Here is a 16585-nt window from a genome sequence, read left to right as displayed (position 1 = left end):
GGGCGGGTCGGGGGGTCGCGGGGGGGTGGGGGGGGGGGGGGGGGCCGGGGGGGGGGGGGGGGGGGGGGGGGAGAGAGATCAGAGGACAACTTTGATAAATAAAAGAAATCTGTCTATCAGAGCAGTTTGCTTCGCTGCCTACATCTCCTGTAGACGCCCGAAGAGAGAGTCAAATCTTTCGCAACAGAGACGTCAGTTCAGAAAGGTGATGAAATGTGACTTGACAAGACGGCAAAGACGATTCCTTGTCAAGATGGACACGCAGGCAAACAAAGCGAGATGGATATTACCGGAGGTCGGGACGGGAAACGGATCGAATGGCATTAGGAGACGGATAGGAGGAAAATGCACAGACGAAGACGTGAAAAAACGAAGCTAAAGCCGAGGATCATTAATTCATTCAGGCATAAATTCAGATAAGCGCAGACGGATTCATATATAAACCTTAAAGCGACGGACGGATAGTAACTCAGAGTAAAAGCGGTAAGCCAACAAGGGAGACAGTAGAGCGATGAAGACAGGAACAGTCGCATTCATATTCAGTTTAACCTTACTGCAGTGACTCACCGGTGAAATGATGGGAAATAATAAGACTTTACAAAAAGAAAAAAAAAAAATAGTACAGTACAGTATAGGGGAAGGAAAAAAAAAGAAGAAGAAGTGGGGGTGGTGAGTCCACCAGGGGCTGCAGAGTGTCAGGTGAGAATGAGGACAAGGGAGGTGAGGAAGAGAAGGCGTCATTTAAGTGGAAATGAGTCAGACGTGTCGATAAGAACAGGCAGGACAGTGGGGTGTCGGGGACACGTTCCTTTCTGCTACTTCACATCAAAGAATTTTGACGACAAGAGTGTAAGGAGGAAAAGATAAGGAGAGATGGGGAAGAGGGAGGGGTTCACCTGACACGGAGGTGAGCGCTGCGGGAGTCGTTGCCTCCGACCGAGGTGACTCTGCACGTGTACGTGCCGATGTCACCCGACCAGGTCTGGGAGATGTGCAGGGTGCCGTCGGCGTCCAGGCGCATTCGGGGGATGGCTTGCACGTTGATCGGAGAGTTGTCTTTTTCCCAAACGTGCCTGCAGAACAGACTCTGGAACGTTACACTGCTGCGCAGTCAAACAGCACGAACCGAAGTGTGACATCGTTGAGATTTCTCAGCCTCTGTGATCATTTTTTTTTTTTTGCTTGTTTCTTTTTGCTCCGTTGTTACGAGAGATGAATTGATCAGACTTCTACTGCCTGATACGGTTTCCAATTTTCCCTCTGACTATACAGACAGAAGTCCATCTATGTTCGCTCTATTTCAACTCAACCTCCACATCCAACAAACATACAGATGTATAAGTAAATAACAAAAAATGTGTTGCATTTCTTTGATGGAGGCAGAAGTGTGGAGTCAAACAGAAAATAAAAGAATACTATGGTCTTCATGCTGTCCAGCACAGCAAGGATGACCTTATTCTTTATCTGATGTTTACGAACAATAACAATACATTCCAAGAATATGTTTGGCATTATCTGGGTTGAACAAAAGAAAAACAGTTTGATTAGTTAAACCTAAGCAAGAAAAAAACTTTTTTGTAACATTACTACCTAATACCGGTGTTTTAGAGAAACTAATTGAAAAAAAAAAAAAAAAATCCTAATCATTCCTCACTAATGCCAAAAGAAATTTAATTTTATCTAGGTAATCACTGAACATCTTGGTCAAAAAACCTTTTCTGAATTTATTCCAGCTATAACTTGCTGTTTCAAAAGTTAAATGACACATTGCACGAATTGTGAATAAAAGAAATATTTCGACAATGACAGCCAAATTGAGTTCATTTCTTTTTCCTTCAAACTAATAAAGTCTCAAAGTTGGAGTGGGTGCATTAAGCACTTTTAGACAATTTCAGGTTTATTGCACAGCCAGAAGTAGATGGCAACAGCTTAATATACTTTTTGTTTATCTTTATTTCCAAGAGTGGCACAAATAAGCTCAAGCAAACCTATCTTATTGCTGTGACTAAAATAGATGAAGCGTTTGATGTGCTTTCCAAGCTTCCGGCACAGTTTTCATATTGAGCCCAGTGTTTCCTGCCTTCGAACTTCTGCAACTATAATTCACCTTTTATTCCAGTAGAAAGTACAAAGTCTGCAAAAGAAGAGCCTATTTGTTCTCCCTTTTTTTTTCTCTTTTTTTTTTTTTTACTTTGGCTGTTTTTAACTAGATATAAAATACTTTTTTAAGACTTTGAACATATTAATGCAAATTCCAAACTTTTTAAAGAATATGTACAGTGCACTAAATTTAAGGATTCATGGCCTTTGGAAGATAAATAAAACCACAACATCATAAGTCCTCTATCAGAGGTTACAGTGGGCTCTTTTTTCAATTAATCCTTTTAATTTAATTACTGCTTTGAGATGACTTGAGGTGTTTTGCGGTGGTTTATTACTTAGATTTGCTTTTAAATACAGTGAAATTTGTGTTGTTATCATGCTGCTCAAGCTTGGGCAAGTAGCTATTTTTAAGTAATGTCCAACTTCTGGAGATCAGCGCACATCTGAGCTCCACTTGAATGGCATGTTTTCTTATTTGATCAATTTTTAAGTGGGGCAAAGAGACATGTGCCTCTGTACCGCCTTATATTCATATCCGTATGGAAGAGGAAGTCGTGGAAAAACTGCTTCAGATGAATTTTTTTTGACAAGAACTGTTATGGGAGCAAAAACGCATGGCAACAGTTTTGCTAAAAACAAATTATCTCTTCACAGAGGTTTCTTTTTCACCAAGTGAGTAAATTCAAAATTGAATTTTGAAGGTTGTATTTTTCTGAGTTTTATCACTGCTAGATTGCGCTACCCCAATAAAAAGATAATTAATTTGAACATTTTTCGCACATCTTTAGCAAAAATAAATAAATCTGAGTCTTAAGAAGTTGTTCAGCAACATCAAAATTTTTCACTGCCTCAGAAAGATGTTATTTAAACTTTGATTTACAGTCTCATTTAAACAGTCTAAAGTCAGTTGTTGCAAAGCTGATCTCATGTCTTTCTATGAACTAGGAAACCAAGTAGTTACTGTCTTGATTTAAGGTTGTAGTTAAAATGTCTGGGCAGGGTGATTTGTTTGAAGAAATTGCATATTTAGGCTGATGTGGTTTAAATATGTGACTTTTAAATAGCAAAACAAAATCTCAACTTTGTTTTATGCCCATTTTGGTCTAGTTATGTATGAGACAGTACAATTTTGTAGCCACCTACATGACTGCAAAACCTAGATATCTACATCCCCCATCAGTCATAGAGTACACGGATGACTTTGTCTTCTTCTATTTAGCTGTAATCCAAGCCGACAGTGTTATTAGTGAGCTGTTTCATCCTCTTCCCACCGTCTCCTCAAACTTACCACCAGAATTGACCTGAACACTCACTGCAACGCCTAATGGCTGTATATCAAACAGCAGATCCACATTCATCATAACTACACAGCACAAAAGGAGCGTCAGATGTAGCTTTCTCATTTGAGTATAAAAGAGAAAGGAGTCTATTGATCAGGAGTGAAGTTGGGTACAAGGCAGGAGCTCAGTAATCTTTCTGCTGAAAGACTCGTGTGTTTCACTGGATCGACAGCAGTGGAGGTATGTGGTAAACACTTTTGCCATACACAACTTTCTGTGGGTTTCTAAATGTGTAAAATTGCATGTCACACCCTTCACAGTGAAACAGTTTTAACAAGATACACTCAAAATAAAAAAAATAAAAAAAACGTGTTCAGTTTACTTAGTACAGTTATGTCAACAAATTCCACAAAACTGAGTATATAAAAGGAACTTGACAGTATTTAGTAAACCGAATCAAAAATACTTTGTAATATTATTTTGTGGGACAAAAACAGCTAGTACCAATAAAACACAGCATCACAGATAAACTGGTAAAAGATTGTAGCACACCATATTGTTGCATCAAAAAACTAGTTTTTGTGACTTTAACAAGTCAGAAAAACATAAGTTAAACTTACTAAAGTGTGTTATGTTTGATATCTCCATTTACTTTGTTCTACAATTCCATGAGCTCATTTTTTGAGTGTAGTTTTAACAACAAATATTGTTATTGTTCAGAAAATATAAGATTTTTTCTGCTCTAATACTACTTAACTTACATTAATTTTTCAGAAAAGTGAAAGTCTTTTTTTTTTTTTTTTTTTTTTTTGTTCATTGGTGGTGAATATATTATAAAACAGACATTCAACACAAATGTAAAAATCGGATGTTTACTTTGTGGCAGTTGGTTACCAGACAACGTGCTCATCTCTTAGCAACAGATTACAACAAATATTGTTATTGTTCAAAAAACATAAGATTTTTTTCTGCTCTATTGAAATACTACTTAACTTTCATTACTTAACAAGAATTGTGCAGTTGGTGAATTTTTCAGGAAAGAGTCAAGATGTTTTTTTTTTGTCATTGGTGGTAAATATATTATAAAACAGACATTGAACACAAAATTAAAAATCAGATTTATACTTCGTAGCAGTTCGTTACCGGAAAAAAAGAGCTAATTTCTTAACACCGATTTAATTATTGTTTATAAAACATATGCTCTTTTGGAATACTGCTTATCTGCTTAGACACAAGACATTTACAGCTGGTTAGGTTTTGCAAAAATAAAAATCAGTTTACTTTGTGGCAGTTGGTTACCGGAAAACGCGCTCGTCTCTTAGCAACAGATTAACAGCAAATATTATTGTTGAAAAAACTTGAGATTTCTTCTGCTCTTTTGTATTCTACTTATCTTATATTACTCAAAGTGAAAATGTTTTTTTTTTTTTTTTTGTCATTGGTAGTGAATATACAGTATCATAAAACATACATTCAACACGAAAGTAAAAATCAGATTTATACTTCGTGGCAGTTCGTTACTAGAAAAAAAACACTCATCTCTTAACACCAAACTACCAACACGTAATGTTAGTGTTCATAAAACGTATGCTAGTTTGAAATGCTGCCAATCTGCTTAGACACAAGACATTTTACATTTGGTCAATTTTGCAATACTAAATATGAGACATTTACTCTGCACACTTGGTTACCAGAAAAACACACTCATCGCTTAGCAACAGATTAACAACAAATATTGTTATCATTCAAAAAACATAAGTTTTTTTTTCTGCTCTTTTGAAATACTACAGAACTTTCTCTACCTATTACTTAACAAGATTTGTGCAGTTGATGAATTTTTCAGACAAGTCAAAATGTTCTTTTTTTCTTTGGTCATTGGTGGTAAATATTTTGTAAAACAGACATTGAACACAAAATTTAAAATCAGATTTATACTTCGTGGCAGTTCGTTACCTGAAAAAAGGCTAATAATAACAAGCAATATTATTGTTTATAAAGCCTAAGTTATTTTGTAATACCATTTACGCCGAATGGAAGCAGCAGTTATTTTGAGGTGTATAGTAATAGGTGTCTTCCATGCATTGCGTTGAGCATTGACATACCTTGCAAAGCAAGGCATTTCAATGCCCTCCTTTATTTTGCTGTGACAGGCCCTAATTAGGTGATGTCTGCTGGATTTTATTTACAGGTATAAAAGTAAAAGGGTTTTAAATACATTTCAGATATATCTTTGAAAAAAAAAATCTAACTTCTGGGTGATTTTACTTATACTTTAGCATAAAAATCACAATAAAATACCTTGTTAGTGATTATTTTAATATCAGAAAATGTGAAAAATTTGGATGGATATGAATTCTTTTGCGACACACTGCTGAGGCTATTTATATTTCCAGAGAGAAATTGTATGCCATCAGTTCAAGCAACATTCTGGAAAATTGAAGCCATACTGTCTCCGATACAATGCGTCCATGTCTCCACATGTTTGCGAACAGATGCTTACCTGATAATTACACTAGGGTCATGTGTGACTCCACAGGTCATAATGGCTTTGGTCCCTTTGATGACACTCTGATCCTGTGGGGGGGTGGTAATCAGAGTGCGAGCTGCGGAGACAAATCAAAGAAGTGAGGGAATAGAGGAAAGACGGCGGAACGTGCTTCCTCAAATGAGCAGGGTGGCGAGAAAAAAGAAAAATCCCCAAGAACTTCAAAATGATTTTTCCCCCTCACTGGGGTTTAACGATTTCCTCTAAAATATTCTGCATTAAATGCGTGTTTGGTAATCATTCCCTAAACACTTACCCCAGACAATGAGGTCAGCGGATGCCTCATCGATGCCCCTCGAATTACTTGCCATACAAGTATAGGTCCCGGCATCGGAAATGTGTGAAGGGGAGATGAGCAAACTGCCCGACTCGAGAAGAGTAAACCGGGGCAGCTGCACAGAACCGCTGGCCAACACACGCTCACCTAAGGTTATTGAAAGGCAGGAAAAAAGAAGAGCGAGGAGGTAGAAGATAAATAAATAGAGAAAAGCAACAGACAGAACAATAAATAAAATATATATATATTAAAAAAATGGATTCTGGGAGATAAGGGATACAGGATCAGGTTGCTATTGGGATGCAATACATTTTCCTGGCCAAACTCCGCTGAACTGAACCAATTTAATCTTAAAGTAAGTCACTGAAAAATATTTCTCCATATGCAATTGATAAAAGAGTCATGCAAAAATATATTTAAAAAAAATGCAGTATTTCCACTTGTATTTCCTGTACTGACAACAAAAGAGTAGCTTTAATCTTGAACTTTATCTAAATGATTTCCAGAGGTGAGTAGTAGCTACTTATTATTTACTCTTACTTGAATACGTTTTTTAAAAAGGAGTACTTTTTACCTCTACTTGAGTTGGAATTATTTTGAAGTTACTGGAATAAATGAACATTGCAATACATATGCACAGAACAGAGAGGAGCTTTTTGGGTGCGTTCACACTGCAGCCTGAAGTGACACAATTACGATTTTTTTTGGCAATTCCAATTTTTCGCCGGGGCCGTTCACACTGCCAGTAATTGCGACCTGTATGCATTCTGCAGTGTGAACAGGCAAACGACCTAAAAGTGTCCCGCATGTGCAGTAGAGGGCGCAATAGCGTCAGCGTTCTCAGTGTTCTGGAAACTGCCATAAAAAGAAGTGCTCAGTGTTTGCGGAAGTAAACATGGAGGCTAACAGTAGAGCTTAGCTTACTTATTTGAAGTTGTCCAATCGGAGCAACATATTAACAACATAATTCTCATATAGTCCGTCATTTTTGTTGTTTTTTTCCCGCTTTGCGCGTATCAGGACGCAGAATAGTGAGATTTCTTGAGAATCAGTGACGCGTTCAGTTCGGATGAATGCGGCCTGGACGTTAGGTCGCATTTGAATCGGATACGTGTCGGATATGGGTCACATTCGAAAAAGAATCCGACCAGTGCTGTTCACACTGCCATGAAAAGATCGGATACAGGTCGCATTACGTCAAAAAAATCGGAATTGGGTCACTTCAGGCTGCAGTGTGAATGCACCCTTTGTCACTTTGACAATTCTGAAACACAGTATCCATGAATGTAGAAGAAAACAGGGTAGCTTATAGATGTAAGAGTGACATAACATCCATCGTAAACTCTATCCTGTGTATAAACTGTATATGTGTGTGTGCAACATTTGTGTGTAACGGAGACCTTTCTGCCAGGTTATGGCAGGCCTCGGAGCTCCTGAGGTCTCACAGTGCAGGATAATTGACATCCCGTCAATCACTGTACTGTCAGAGGGTCCGGCTGTGATGTTCGGTGCGATGCCTGAGGGTAGACAAAACACATGCACACTTCAGTCGTGTTACTTCCAAGCACCAACCTGCTGCAACAGAATGCTTAATTTGTGTTTTGTCTCACTAATTCGAAAAGGAGCAACACTGCCACTACCGTGTGCCAACTGTCTACGTACAGCAAGATAGAAAATATATGGAAAGGAGAGGGAGAAATAACCTGAGCATAAATGGAAAGGGAAGGCATTTCCAAGGCAACTAAAATCCTTGTGTGTGATGTGCAATAAATCAAAGCCCCTTATGGAATGACAGGAAACTGTATCACTCCCTACAGAAAGGATGCACTGGGAGTTTGTCACAGGAGTGGAGTAAATATCCAAGCAGAGACGACGCGGAGACATGGATGTATTGAGAAAGAGGAGAGCGACGAGATGAAATCTGAGCCGAGGTAGGCGAAGGAGAGGTACCAGCACCGCGAGAAAAGAAATAAGGATGAAAGGAGTGATTTAGTGACTTGGAATATTATGCATTCTGATAACAAGACGCATCATGGAGTGAAAGCAGCGGGAAAGGAGATGCAGCGAAGAAAATTAGATGTCAGAAACTTGCAGAAAAGATGCACAGCGAGAGTACAATTACGATTGATTTTCAAATTCCTGCAGTGACACAAGCTCCGACAAAAAAAAAAAAAAATGATGTGGAAGTTATTTCCGAATTAGGAGAGAGGCAGCAAACATGGTTCTCAATGATAGCTTTCTGTACTGTAAGCTTAAAATGTCTGAACAATTGTCAGTCCATCCATCATCCCTCATCCTCTGCTTTTCTGAGATCAGGTTGCAACGTACATTTTCAAACTGCGTCCTTCTCCTTCTGCATTTCAACCTTCAGCATGTTGATGTGATGCATCAACATGGTGATGATGCATCACATAACTTCCAGACATATCTATATTCAGCATTTAGTTGTTTTTTTTGTTGTTGTGATGATTTCATTACAAATTAAATAATTTTCGGTGTTTGTCAATGTGCTTTAAAAGTGTTTAGCATGTTAATGATTTTGCAACATAGAGCAAATGAGCCACAAAAGTGACATCCATCCATCCATCCATCCATCCATCCATCCATCCATCCATGGATGGATGGATGGATGGATCTGACGAAGGGCTTAAGGGAGCTAGATGGAGATTTAAACTAAAAAAAGAAATTAAAAATTCTGAGTTTTATAAAACTAGCTTATTATGTCTTTAAGAGCAGTAATTATTCCTGGAAGCAATTTGATGAAGAGCTCCAAGGCCACTCACTGGTAACAGCCAGGTAGGTGTTGGTCTGAACCTCTCCTGCCGAGTTCCTGGCAAAGCACTGAAACATGCCGGTGTCGTCCGGCAGCAGACCGTTGACCTGCAGGCTCCCCCCCACCAGGACTCTGTACCTCGGCGTCTTCACTGGATCGATGGGAAGGGCATCCTTGTACCAGACGATTTCTGGCTGGGGAACTCCTGCAGAGAGTCGACAAGGATTTGGATTACAGACAGCGGGTTACAACCGCCCTTTCAGTATGACTTCATTTAAATTCAGAAACTGTTAAACAGGTCCACCCTGAAAGGATTTGTCAGATAGAATAAAGCCGTACTCACCCCTAGCTTGACAGGGAATGTCCACCACCTTCTCCATCTCAGCTGTGATGTGTTTCTCTGGTTCCTTGATAAACTGTGGCGGCTCTGACAGATCAAAAGCAAAAAAAAAAAAAAAAAAAAAAAAAAAAAAAAAAAAAAAAAAAAAAAATAAGGAAAAATGAACACACTAAAAAGAAAAAACTAAAAAATTCATCACTACCACAGCCCAGAAAATATGTTACGGATTTATAATTTGATGTGATCATAAAAGAATGAGTAACAGATAGAGTGAGATGCAATACTACATCAAAGCCGTCCAGCTGTAGGATCATAAAGCTTAAACAGAAGAAAAAACAAATCAACCCCAAATTCAGGCTTCTCCTTAAAAAACAGCTGTGGAAGCAAGACAGGTGTCAAAGTCAGCAGTATTAAGGTAAAAGTTCACTCCACCTCATAGCTTTAAAACATCAAAGTGTTTCAGTGGGATGGAATCAAAGTGACTCGAGCAATGCTATTAAACCGTTTCTTGAGGGCAACCATTAGCTTCCCTCCTATTTAAATCAATAATGTTTTTCCTGTTACTGCCTCATGAGCTCGCAGTCGAGCTGTTCTCCTTGTAACCAAGTGAGACAAGAGAGATTCGCATCACATTTCGGCCACATCCTTTCTTTAAGCCAAAGTGCAATGATTATTTCTGTAGCGCCGTTACATGCACGCGGGGTACTTGCAAATATATTCAACACACTTTCAACTTTATTCACATTTTGTCACATCGCAACCATTAAACCAAAATGCTTTTGTTGGGATTTTATGTGGCAGACCAACACAACACAGTGCCTGAGCAAGACTGGCAGCAACACACAAATCAAAACTACAGATATCAAAACCTAATTCAATAAAATATTTAGAGAATATATATATATATATATATATATATATATATATATATATATATATATATATATATATATATATATATATATTTTTTTTTTTTTTTTTTGGTTAAAAAAAAAGAAAATAATAAAATGAATTTGCATGAAGTCCCCTTAATTCTGATATATTTTACAGTCCACTCAGTGAAATATGAGTATAAGCCAATCTCAGATGGTAGAGAGCATTAATGAAGAAATTGCAAATTTGCAAGGAAACACTGCAAAATGTCTGTCTGCTTGTTCAGACAATCATATAAGAAAAACATATAAGATAACCCATACAAGTGAAACTGCAAAACATGCAAAAACAAATAAAAAAAAAGACATAAAATATAAGTTTTAGCCTCCATGCTAAAATAAATGCAAAGCACCAATGGCACAATCTTTTTTGACACTTTTCCTTTTCCCCTCGTTTTAGTCTATCATAAAATTCCAATGTAGGCTGATGTTTGCGATTCTCATGTAATAAAACTTCAAACATGTCATAAGCCAATGGAAAAACTGCTTGCAACTCTGTAATTTACACCAAGGAGTATTAGGTTCAGAAACTTGTAATCAAAGGTGTTAATGTTTTCATAAGCTTCAAACAATCCTGATCAGGGTGACACAAGTTCCTCTCAGGAAAAACACTGAAAACTTATTTTACAAAGGCAAACTTGTAATCTTTTTGATTTCGCACTCACAGGTACAATTAGTCACTTCATAAATATCTGTATTCGGTGTGCGATGTTTTAATTTTTTTTATTAACAGTTTCGTCATAAGAAAGAAAGGTGTGAATCAGTGTTAACCAGGTGTTAAACAGAAGTAATTAGAAGACACAGAGGCCTGCAAACACGAATGCGTACAGAACTACGACGGCACTTCAGCACACATTACAGGATAACAAGTGAAAGTAAATTGACTGCATGAGTTTCCTTACCAAACACATGAAGGTAGGCACCGGCGCTGACAGACGGCACGCTGCTGCTGCGGAGAACGGTTTCACATTCGTAGAATCCGGCGTCACTCACCGTTGGACTGAGGATGGTGAGCCTGCGGTTGAAGTCACTCAAACCACTGCTCACCAACACGCCGTTTTTACGCCAGGAGATACTCAGCTTTATAAGAGGCCTACACATGGGGAAAAAAAAAAAAAAAAAAGACAGATCTAATTTCTCTTCGGTATGTGGTAAGCAATATTCAAACCTAGCTTGAGGAGACAAAAGCTAAAGAGATGACCCATGCACGACTCGTGGGGAATGTACAAAATTGAAACAGCAAATGCTCTTTGCATGCCTCAAGTGTTGTACTATTCATAACGGAGGCTGTACAATGTGTTAACAGCAAGGGCGACAAGGCAGTGGGGATTTTGTTAAAAACAATAAGATGTCTTTTGTTTTATTTTTTATTTTTTAAACACTGAATAAACAATGACAAGTTAAAGGTTTGTGGCGAGCAGCGATAGTTGTTGGAAGTTCCTGCAGATTTCCCCCATTTTGGAGGAACAAATCCTTAAAAATGTAGATGAGAGTTTTTACCTGGCATTGGCCACGCACTCCAGTGTGACCTCTGATGTGCCCGTGACCACACTGGTGTTCCTGGGCGGGATGATGATAGTGGGGGCGATGGGGTCGGCCGGACCTCCAATGTCTAGATGGACAAACAAATATTGCATACGAATACATTGATGCTTTCCAAGTAGCTGATTGATTGAAAGAACTGAAAGGAGGAGCAGTGTCGCGAGGCGACTGGAGGATTTTGTATTTAACATCCTATAAATCTTGCCTCCACTCAGCACTCTCTGCGGGTGCCCATTGATGTGAAATATTGAAACTGACCGGCGAACACACCGAGCGTGAGCTATGACTGAGAGACGGGTCGAACAGGATGAGACAGTGTGTGCATAACAAGGTATCTTTTGGAAGACCAAAAAGAAAGAAAAATACCGCCAACATAAAACAGAAGGGCTCAATGGATCCTTGCCTATGCGTTCACTTCACCTGAGTTTTTAAAGCTATCTGAAAAGACATTTATTCTTTTGTTTGGGTATGTTTGGAGCATTAGACACTGCTGATGGCGTTGTAAAGCCTTGCGTGCGTGTGCATGGGTGTGTGTGTGTGTGTGCAGCTTGAAATATGTCATGTCTGTGATAAACTCATAGCGATCTGTCAGTCCTGTCATGCCCTGGGACTGAGCTCATGGCAGCACATGTCAGACGTAGCTACGGGGGATGTCATGACTCAGGTAATACCAACCTGGGTTTATTTGCAGGCTTTGATGTACGTAAACACGGGTACCTCAGAGCAGGCCAATGACTGACAGCTATTCACCTGAGAGAGACTTAATCCGACAAGGCTTTTGGCTCTTTAAAATGTTCATGTAACAGAAAGCAGGAGCAAAAACGTGTTAATTTTCTTACTTTGGAAGTTATGAGATATGTGTAAGAGTGCAGTGGGGGAGGAAGAGCTTTAAGACAAATTGCAAGTTGCTAGAATTTCTTTAATCGTTCATATTAGTTAAATAGCAAAATGTTGCAAAGCACAGTTTGAGACCTTTTCTCGCGTTCTTTAAATTCAGAAATGTAAATTATGTTTGGAACAATTTGTGAAAAACCCAAATGATAATCTCATGATAAACTTTGATTAGATAAGATCAAAGTTCATCTTAAAGCATCTGGAATTCCAGCAAAAGGCGGCTGGATGCCAATGGCTGTCACTTTTTTCAGGTTATATTAATTAAGTAAAAAAAAAAAAAAAGAAAAAGCACATGTTTTTTTGTCCTTTCACTTCACATTACAGTATCCCAACTTAGTGTCGGGACTGTATGTGATTAAATCCCAGAGAAAGATATCCGTAGCTTTGATAAGCTTTGAGAAGTAACAAAACCAGGATTTCCGAATTCACTATTCCTTTGTCTTTAGTCATAATTAATTTCAGAAATGTAAGTATACAATTCTCAGTTCAATTCTTAAATTAGAAAGCTTCACTTTCTCACTCTGATTTAAGCTGTCAGACAACCCTCACCAGGGCTTCAGCTTTTCAGGATCACATTTTGTTCTCAGTCATCATTAGTAAAGGTCAGGTGTTCCAATTTTCAAAGCTTTACAAATAATCTTCAAACCTAATCAGCAGGCTTGGGCATGTGCACAGCATCTGTCAAATTCTTTGAAAATTACTGCAACTGAGGCAGACAAAGCAGGTAAAATAAATGATGTCTCGAAAAAATACGCATTTTAATGTTTTCTTTGTTAGTTTGTGATGTAATTGGAAATGGCAGCTAGCAGAAAACGCTGAGGTCAAATTCAAGTTAAAACAAACAAACATTTCAAGGTAAGATCCTATCGGTACTTCTTCATGCAAGTCACATTCCATCAGTATAATTTGTGAGATTGTTCTATTGATCAGTTTCACCAGTACAACTAAAGAAAAAATAAAAGCATCCAAAGAATCTTGTTGCGTCTTGAAGAAACCGTCTGGTGTAATGACAGATCACAAGAAGATTGCTGCTACTACTAAACATCTCTTTTAGAAGAAGTTGTTGCCAAGTTTGACACGTACCAATGGTAGAAATATGAGGGTTTTTTTTATCATGCTTTAAGTCAAGTCAAGTTTATATGTATAGCACATTTTAGCGACACGTTAGTTCAAAGTGCCTTGCATCGTAACAGCATCATATATTTATACTTATTTCTATCCCAGAATTTTTTGTAAACAAACACGCTTTTAGAGTTCTGAGCAGAAACTCGTGGTTGATCTGAGTGCAAGTTGGGCTTTATCAGTTTAGAGTTGAGTATGAAGCATCTGGGATGAGAGTCAGCTCACGCAGGTCTGAGGCAATGGCTCTCAACTGGGAAAAAGGGCTACTACTCTCAGCAGGCCAGGGGTCACCTCAGAGAAGGGCAACTGCTGAGATGGTTAAAGCTTCTGACTGGATGCCTCCTGCCACCCATCCTTTGTCTTCGAGTTATGTGAGATCTGGTCAGGGAGGTAAAAGGTCAAAGCAAAGCATAATCTCTCTCCAGCAGCATTTTAGGTAAGGTAAGGTAATTTTATTTATATAGCACATTTTCAGCAACAAGGCAATTCAAACTGCTTGACATGAGTTAAAAGGAAATACAAACAAAATAACAAACCAAAGGAAAGACAAAAGAGGAAAGAAAACTGATCTAATGTTGTTCTAAAAGTATGTAAACTAAGTGCTCCTGTTCAGGGTTGATAAGTATCTAATTCCATTTCTAAACAGTGAGTACTCTACAGTTTCTGAGAAAATAAGCTAAAGAGTGACTGATCTAATTCCTTCTAAGTTTGTTCTAAATCCTTTTCTGGGTTAAAAGTAATATAAACTAAGCAGTGACTGTTCCTGTTAAGTATTTCTGGATTCCAAGTTTGTAGTTTTTCTAATTCTGATTCCATTTCTGGGCTGTATAATGTTGATCTAAATAGTGCATACTCCACATTTTCTGATGTTACTAATAAACTAAAATAATCCTTTTCTGGGTTAAATAGGGAGTACTCCACCGTTTCTAACAAAAAAGATGAAAGGACACTATAGGGCAGATGGCAACATTCAGACAAAACAATGGGCAAAACAAAGACACGAATGAAGGCGGTGACGTCAAAGATCCATGGAACCAGGTGGCCAAGGTTCCTGGTAAAGTCCTATAAAGGTATTGTTATTGAGGAGTGTCCTTGGGAGCGCTCAGCTCCACAGCTCCATGGTTACAGGAGGGGGTGAGGAGGGAAGAGCGTTGTGTTTACATATCTTCAAGGAGATTAGAGATATGCAGCCTTTCCAAGGCCACACGGGAAAAGCCAATTCAGAAACAGAATGTCTTAGGTCGGGAAGATTATAAATTTCAATCTTCCCTAAAGTCTCTCCGATACATCTCAGTTCCCAGTCATCCAAATTAGTTTGGTTGTTCCACTGAGCCGAAACTAGCAACTTCTCCAAGATCGATTCCATCCTTTTAGTGAGTTTTAGAGTCCTCGTCTCTGTCCACACCAACAGTCTGAGTGTTCACCAGTTTGGCCAAGTTGTCACAAACTTATTGATAAGCCAGGAATCCACAAGCTCCAAACAGCAGAAATCCTGTTATCATGAATAAATCCAGGGTGAATCCCGCCGGGTGTGTCCCTGCAGGACAAGAGGGCTCTCCTGTGCCCAGACTTCTCGTCGAAAATTTGATCAATTGCATTGAGAGATCGGTTGACCAGATCCATAATTTGTAGATTTGGATGATGTGCAAAGAACGGCTCCAAAAATATAGAAAAAGACAGGACAAAATCAGAGCAAGCAGGGCAGGCATGGGCAGGGAAGGAGCAGAGGAAAGAAGCATCTGCCTTCATCGAGAGCAAGAGAGAAAATCTCTTACCACTCATAGTGGGGGCATTCCAGAATGTTCCACGCCAGAAGGTTTTTATAGGCCCTCCAGCAATTTCTCACTGTTACTCCAGAGGTCCTGATTCAATGCCTTAACTACATATGTTTCGTAGTTTTGATGAGGGGGAGCATCAGCTCTGTTTTGAGCTTCATGTAGTTTCTTCACCTATCTCTAAGGCTACACTTCAGTCACTAATTTCAATGTTTTAGTTAGGATCTGTATCTCAGAACTGCAGGCGATGGTTGGAAAACAATCGGGGAAGACATCATTGCATTTGATTAAACTCTTCTTTTCGACTTCGACGGATTGGACCGGGCACCCTTATTTATCCAGACAAACCTCTCTTCTGTTTAGTCATCTCACAATCTTTTTTGCCATCACTTGAACAAGACAAGTTTTCTGAGCCCCTTTGCTTGAGGCAGAGCCACAACCCCTAATTCACAGTCAACCTGGAAGGCTGTTTGTAAAAAAAAAAAAAAAGGGGGCAAAGAATGCTATAAGCAAATCCAAGTGTTGTAGATAATTACTTGTAGGTGCCTCTGATCCCTGGCTGCACTTCCATGTTCATTTTGGTCTGTTAGTTTTCAAGTCTCTTAATAGTTTTATCTGTCTGAATTGCTGCGTCGATTCATTTACTCAAATCAGACCAAATGAGACGATCACTGGGATCAAATAATTTGTCTCCTATTTGATCTACTGGTTTCTACTTGTTGTTTTAGGTTCTTCTCACGTCATTTATCCTCTGGGCTGCGCTTTTCATGTTCAGTGTTGGTGTAAAACATGTTGGTCACTACTGGTTGCTATTAGACTGGCAGTGGAAAATCACAATGTGTCCAGACTCGTCTGCATTATGCAACAAGCTGCTGAGGTCCTTTCTTCATTTCATATCTCTATGTCACACCAACTCTGCTTGAATTGTATGGCTAAACAAGGAACAAGGAGGGAGAGTGGAGGAATCTTGGGGGCGGGGGGGGGGGGGGGACTCATTTTTGG

The 16585-nt window shown here is 38.8% G+C and overlaps 1 protein-coding gene across 6 annotated transcripts in view; it reads right to left on the bottom strand.

Moving 5' to 3' along the window:
* LOC106952180 (protein sidekick-2-like) overlaps positions 1-16585 on the bottom strand; it is a 142552-nt gene that overhangs the window by 68133 nt on the left and 57834 nt on the right. For all 6 annotated transcript variants that reach the window (XM_015040143.1, XM_015040147.1, XM_015040144.1 and 3 more), the window contains exons 5-12: positions 11751-11862; positions 11153-11343; positions 9322-9405; positions 8989-9183; positions 7606-7722; positions 6185-6352; positions 5884-5986; positions 897-1073 (exon numbers count right to left, since the gene is read on the bottom strand). In XM_015040143.1, coding sequence (XP_014895629.1) covers positions 897-1073; positions 5884-5986; positions 6185-6352; positions 7606-7722; positions 8989-9183; positions 9322-9405; positions 11153-11343; positions 11751-11862 — 1147 coding nt within the window. The remainder of the gene's footprint in view (positions 1-896; positions 1074-5883; positions 5987-6184; positions 6353-7605; positions 7723-8988; positions 9184-9321; positions 9406-11152; positions 11344-11750; positions 11863-16585) is intronic.

The sequence above is a fragment of the Poecilia latipinna genome, unplaced genomic scaffold (genome assembly GCF_001443285.1).
Source record: "Poecilia latipinna isolate Pla-1442-1.1 unplaced genomic scaffold, P_latipinna-1.0 Scaffold497, whole genome shotgun sequence".
Lineage (NCBI taxonomy): Eukaryota > Metazoa > Chordata > Actinopteri > Cyprinodontiformes > Poeciliidae > Poecilia > Poecilia latipinna.
This window is presented reverse-complemented; position numbering and strand designations above follow the sequence as displayed.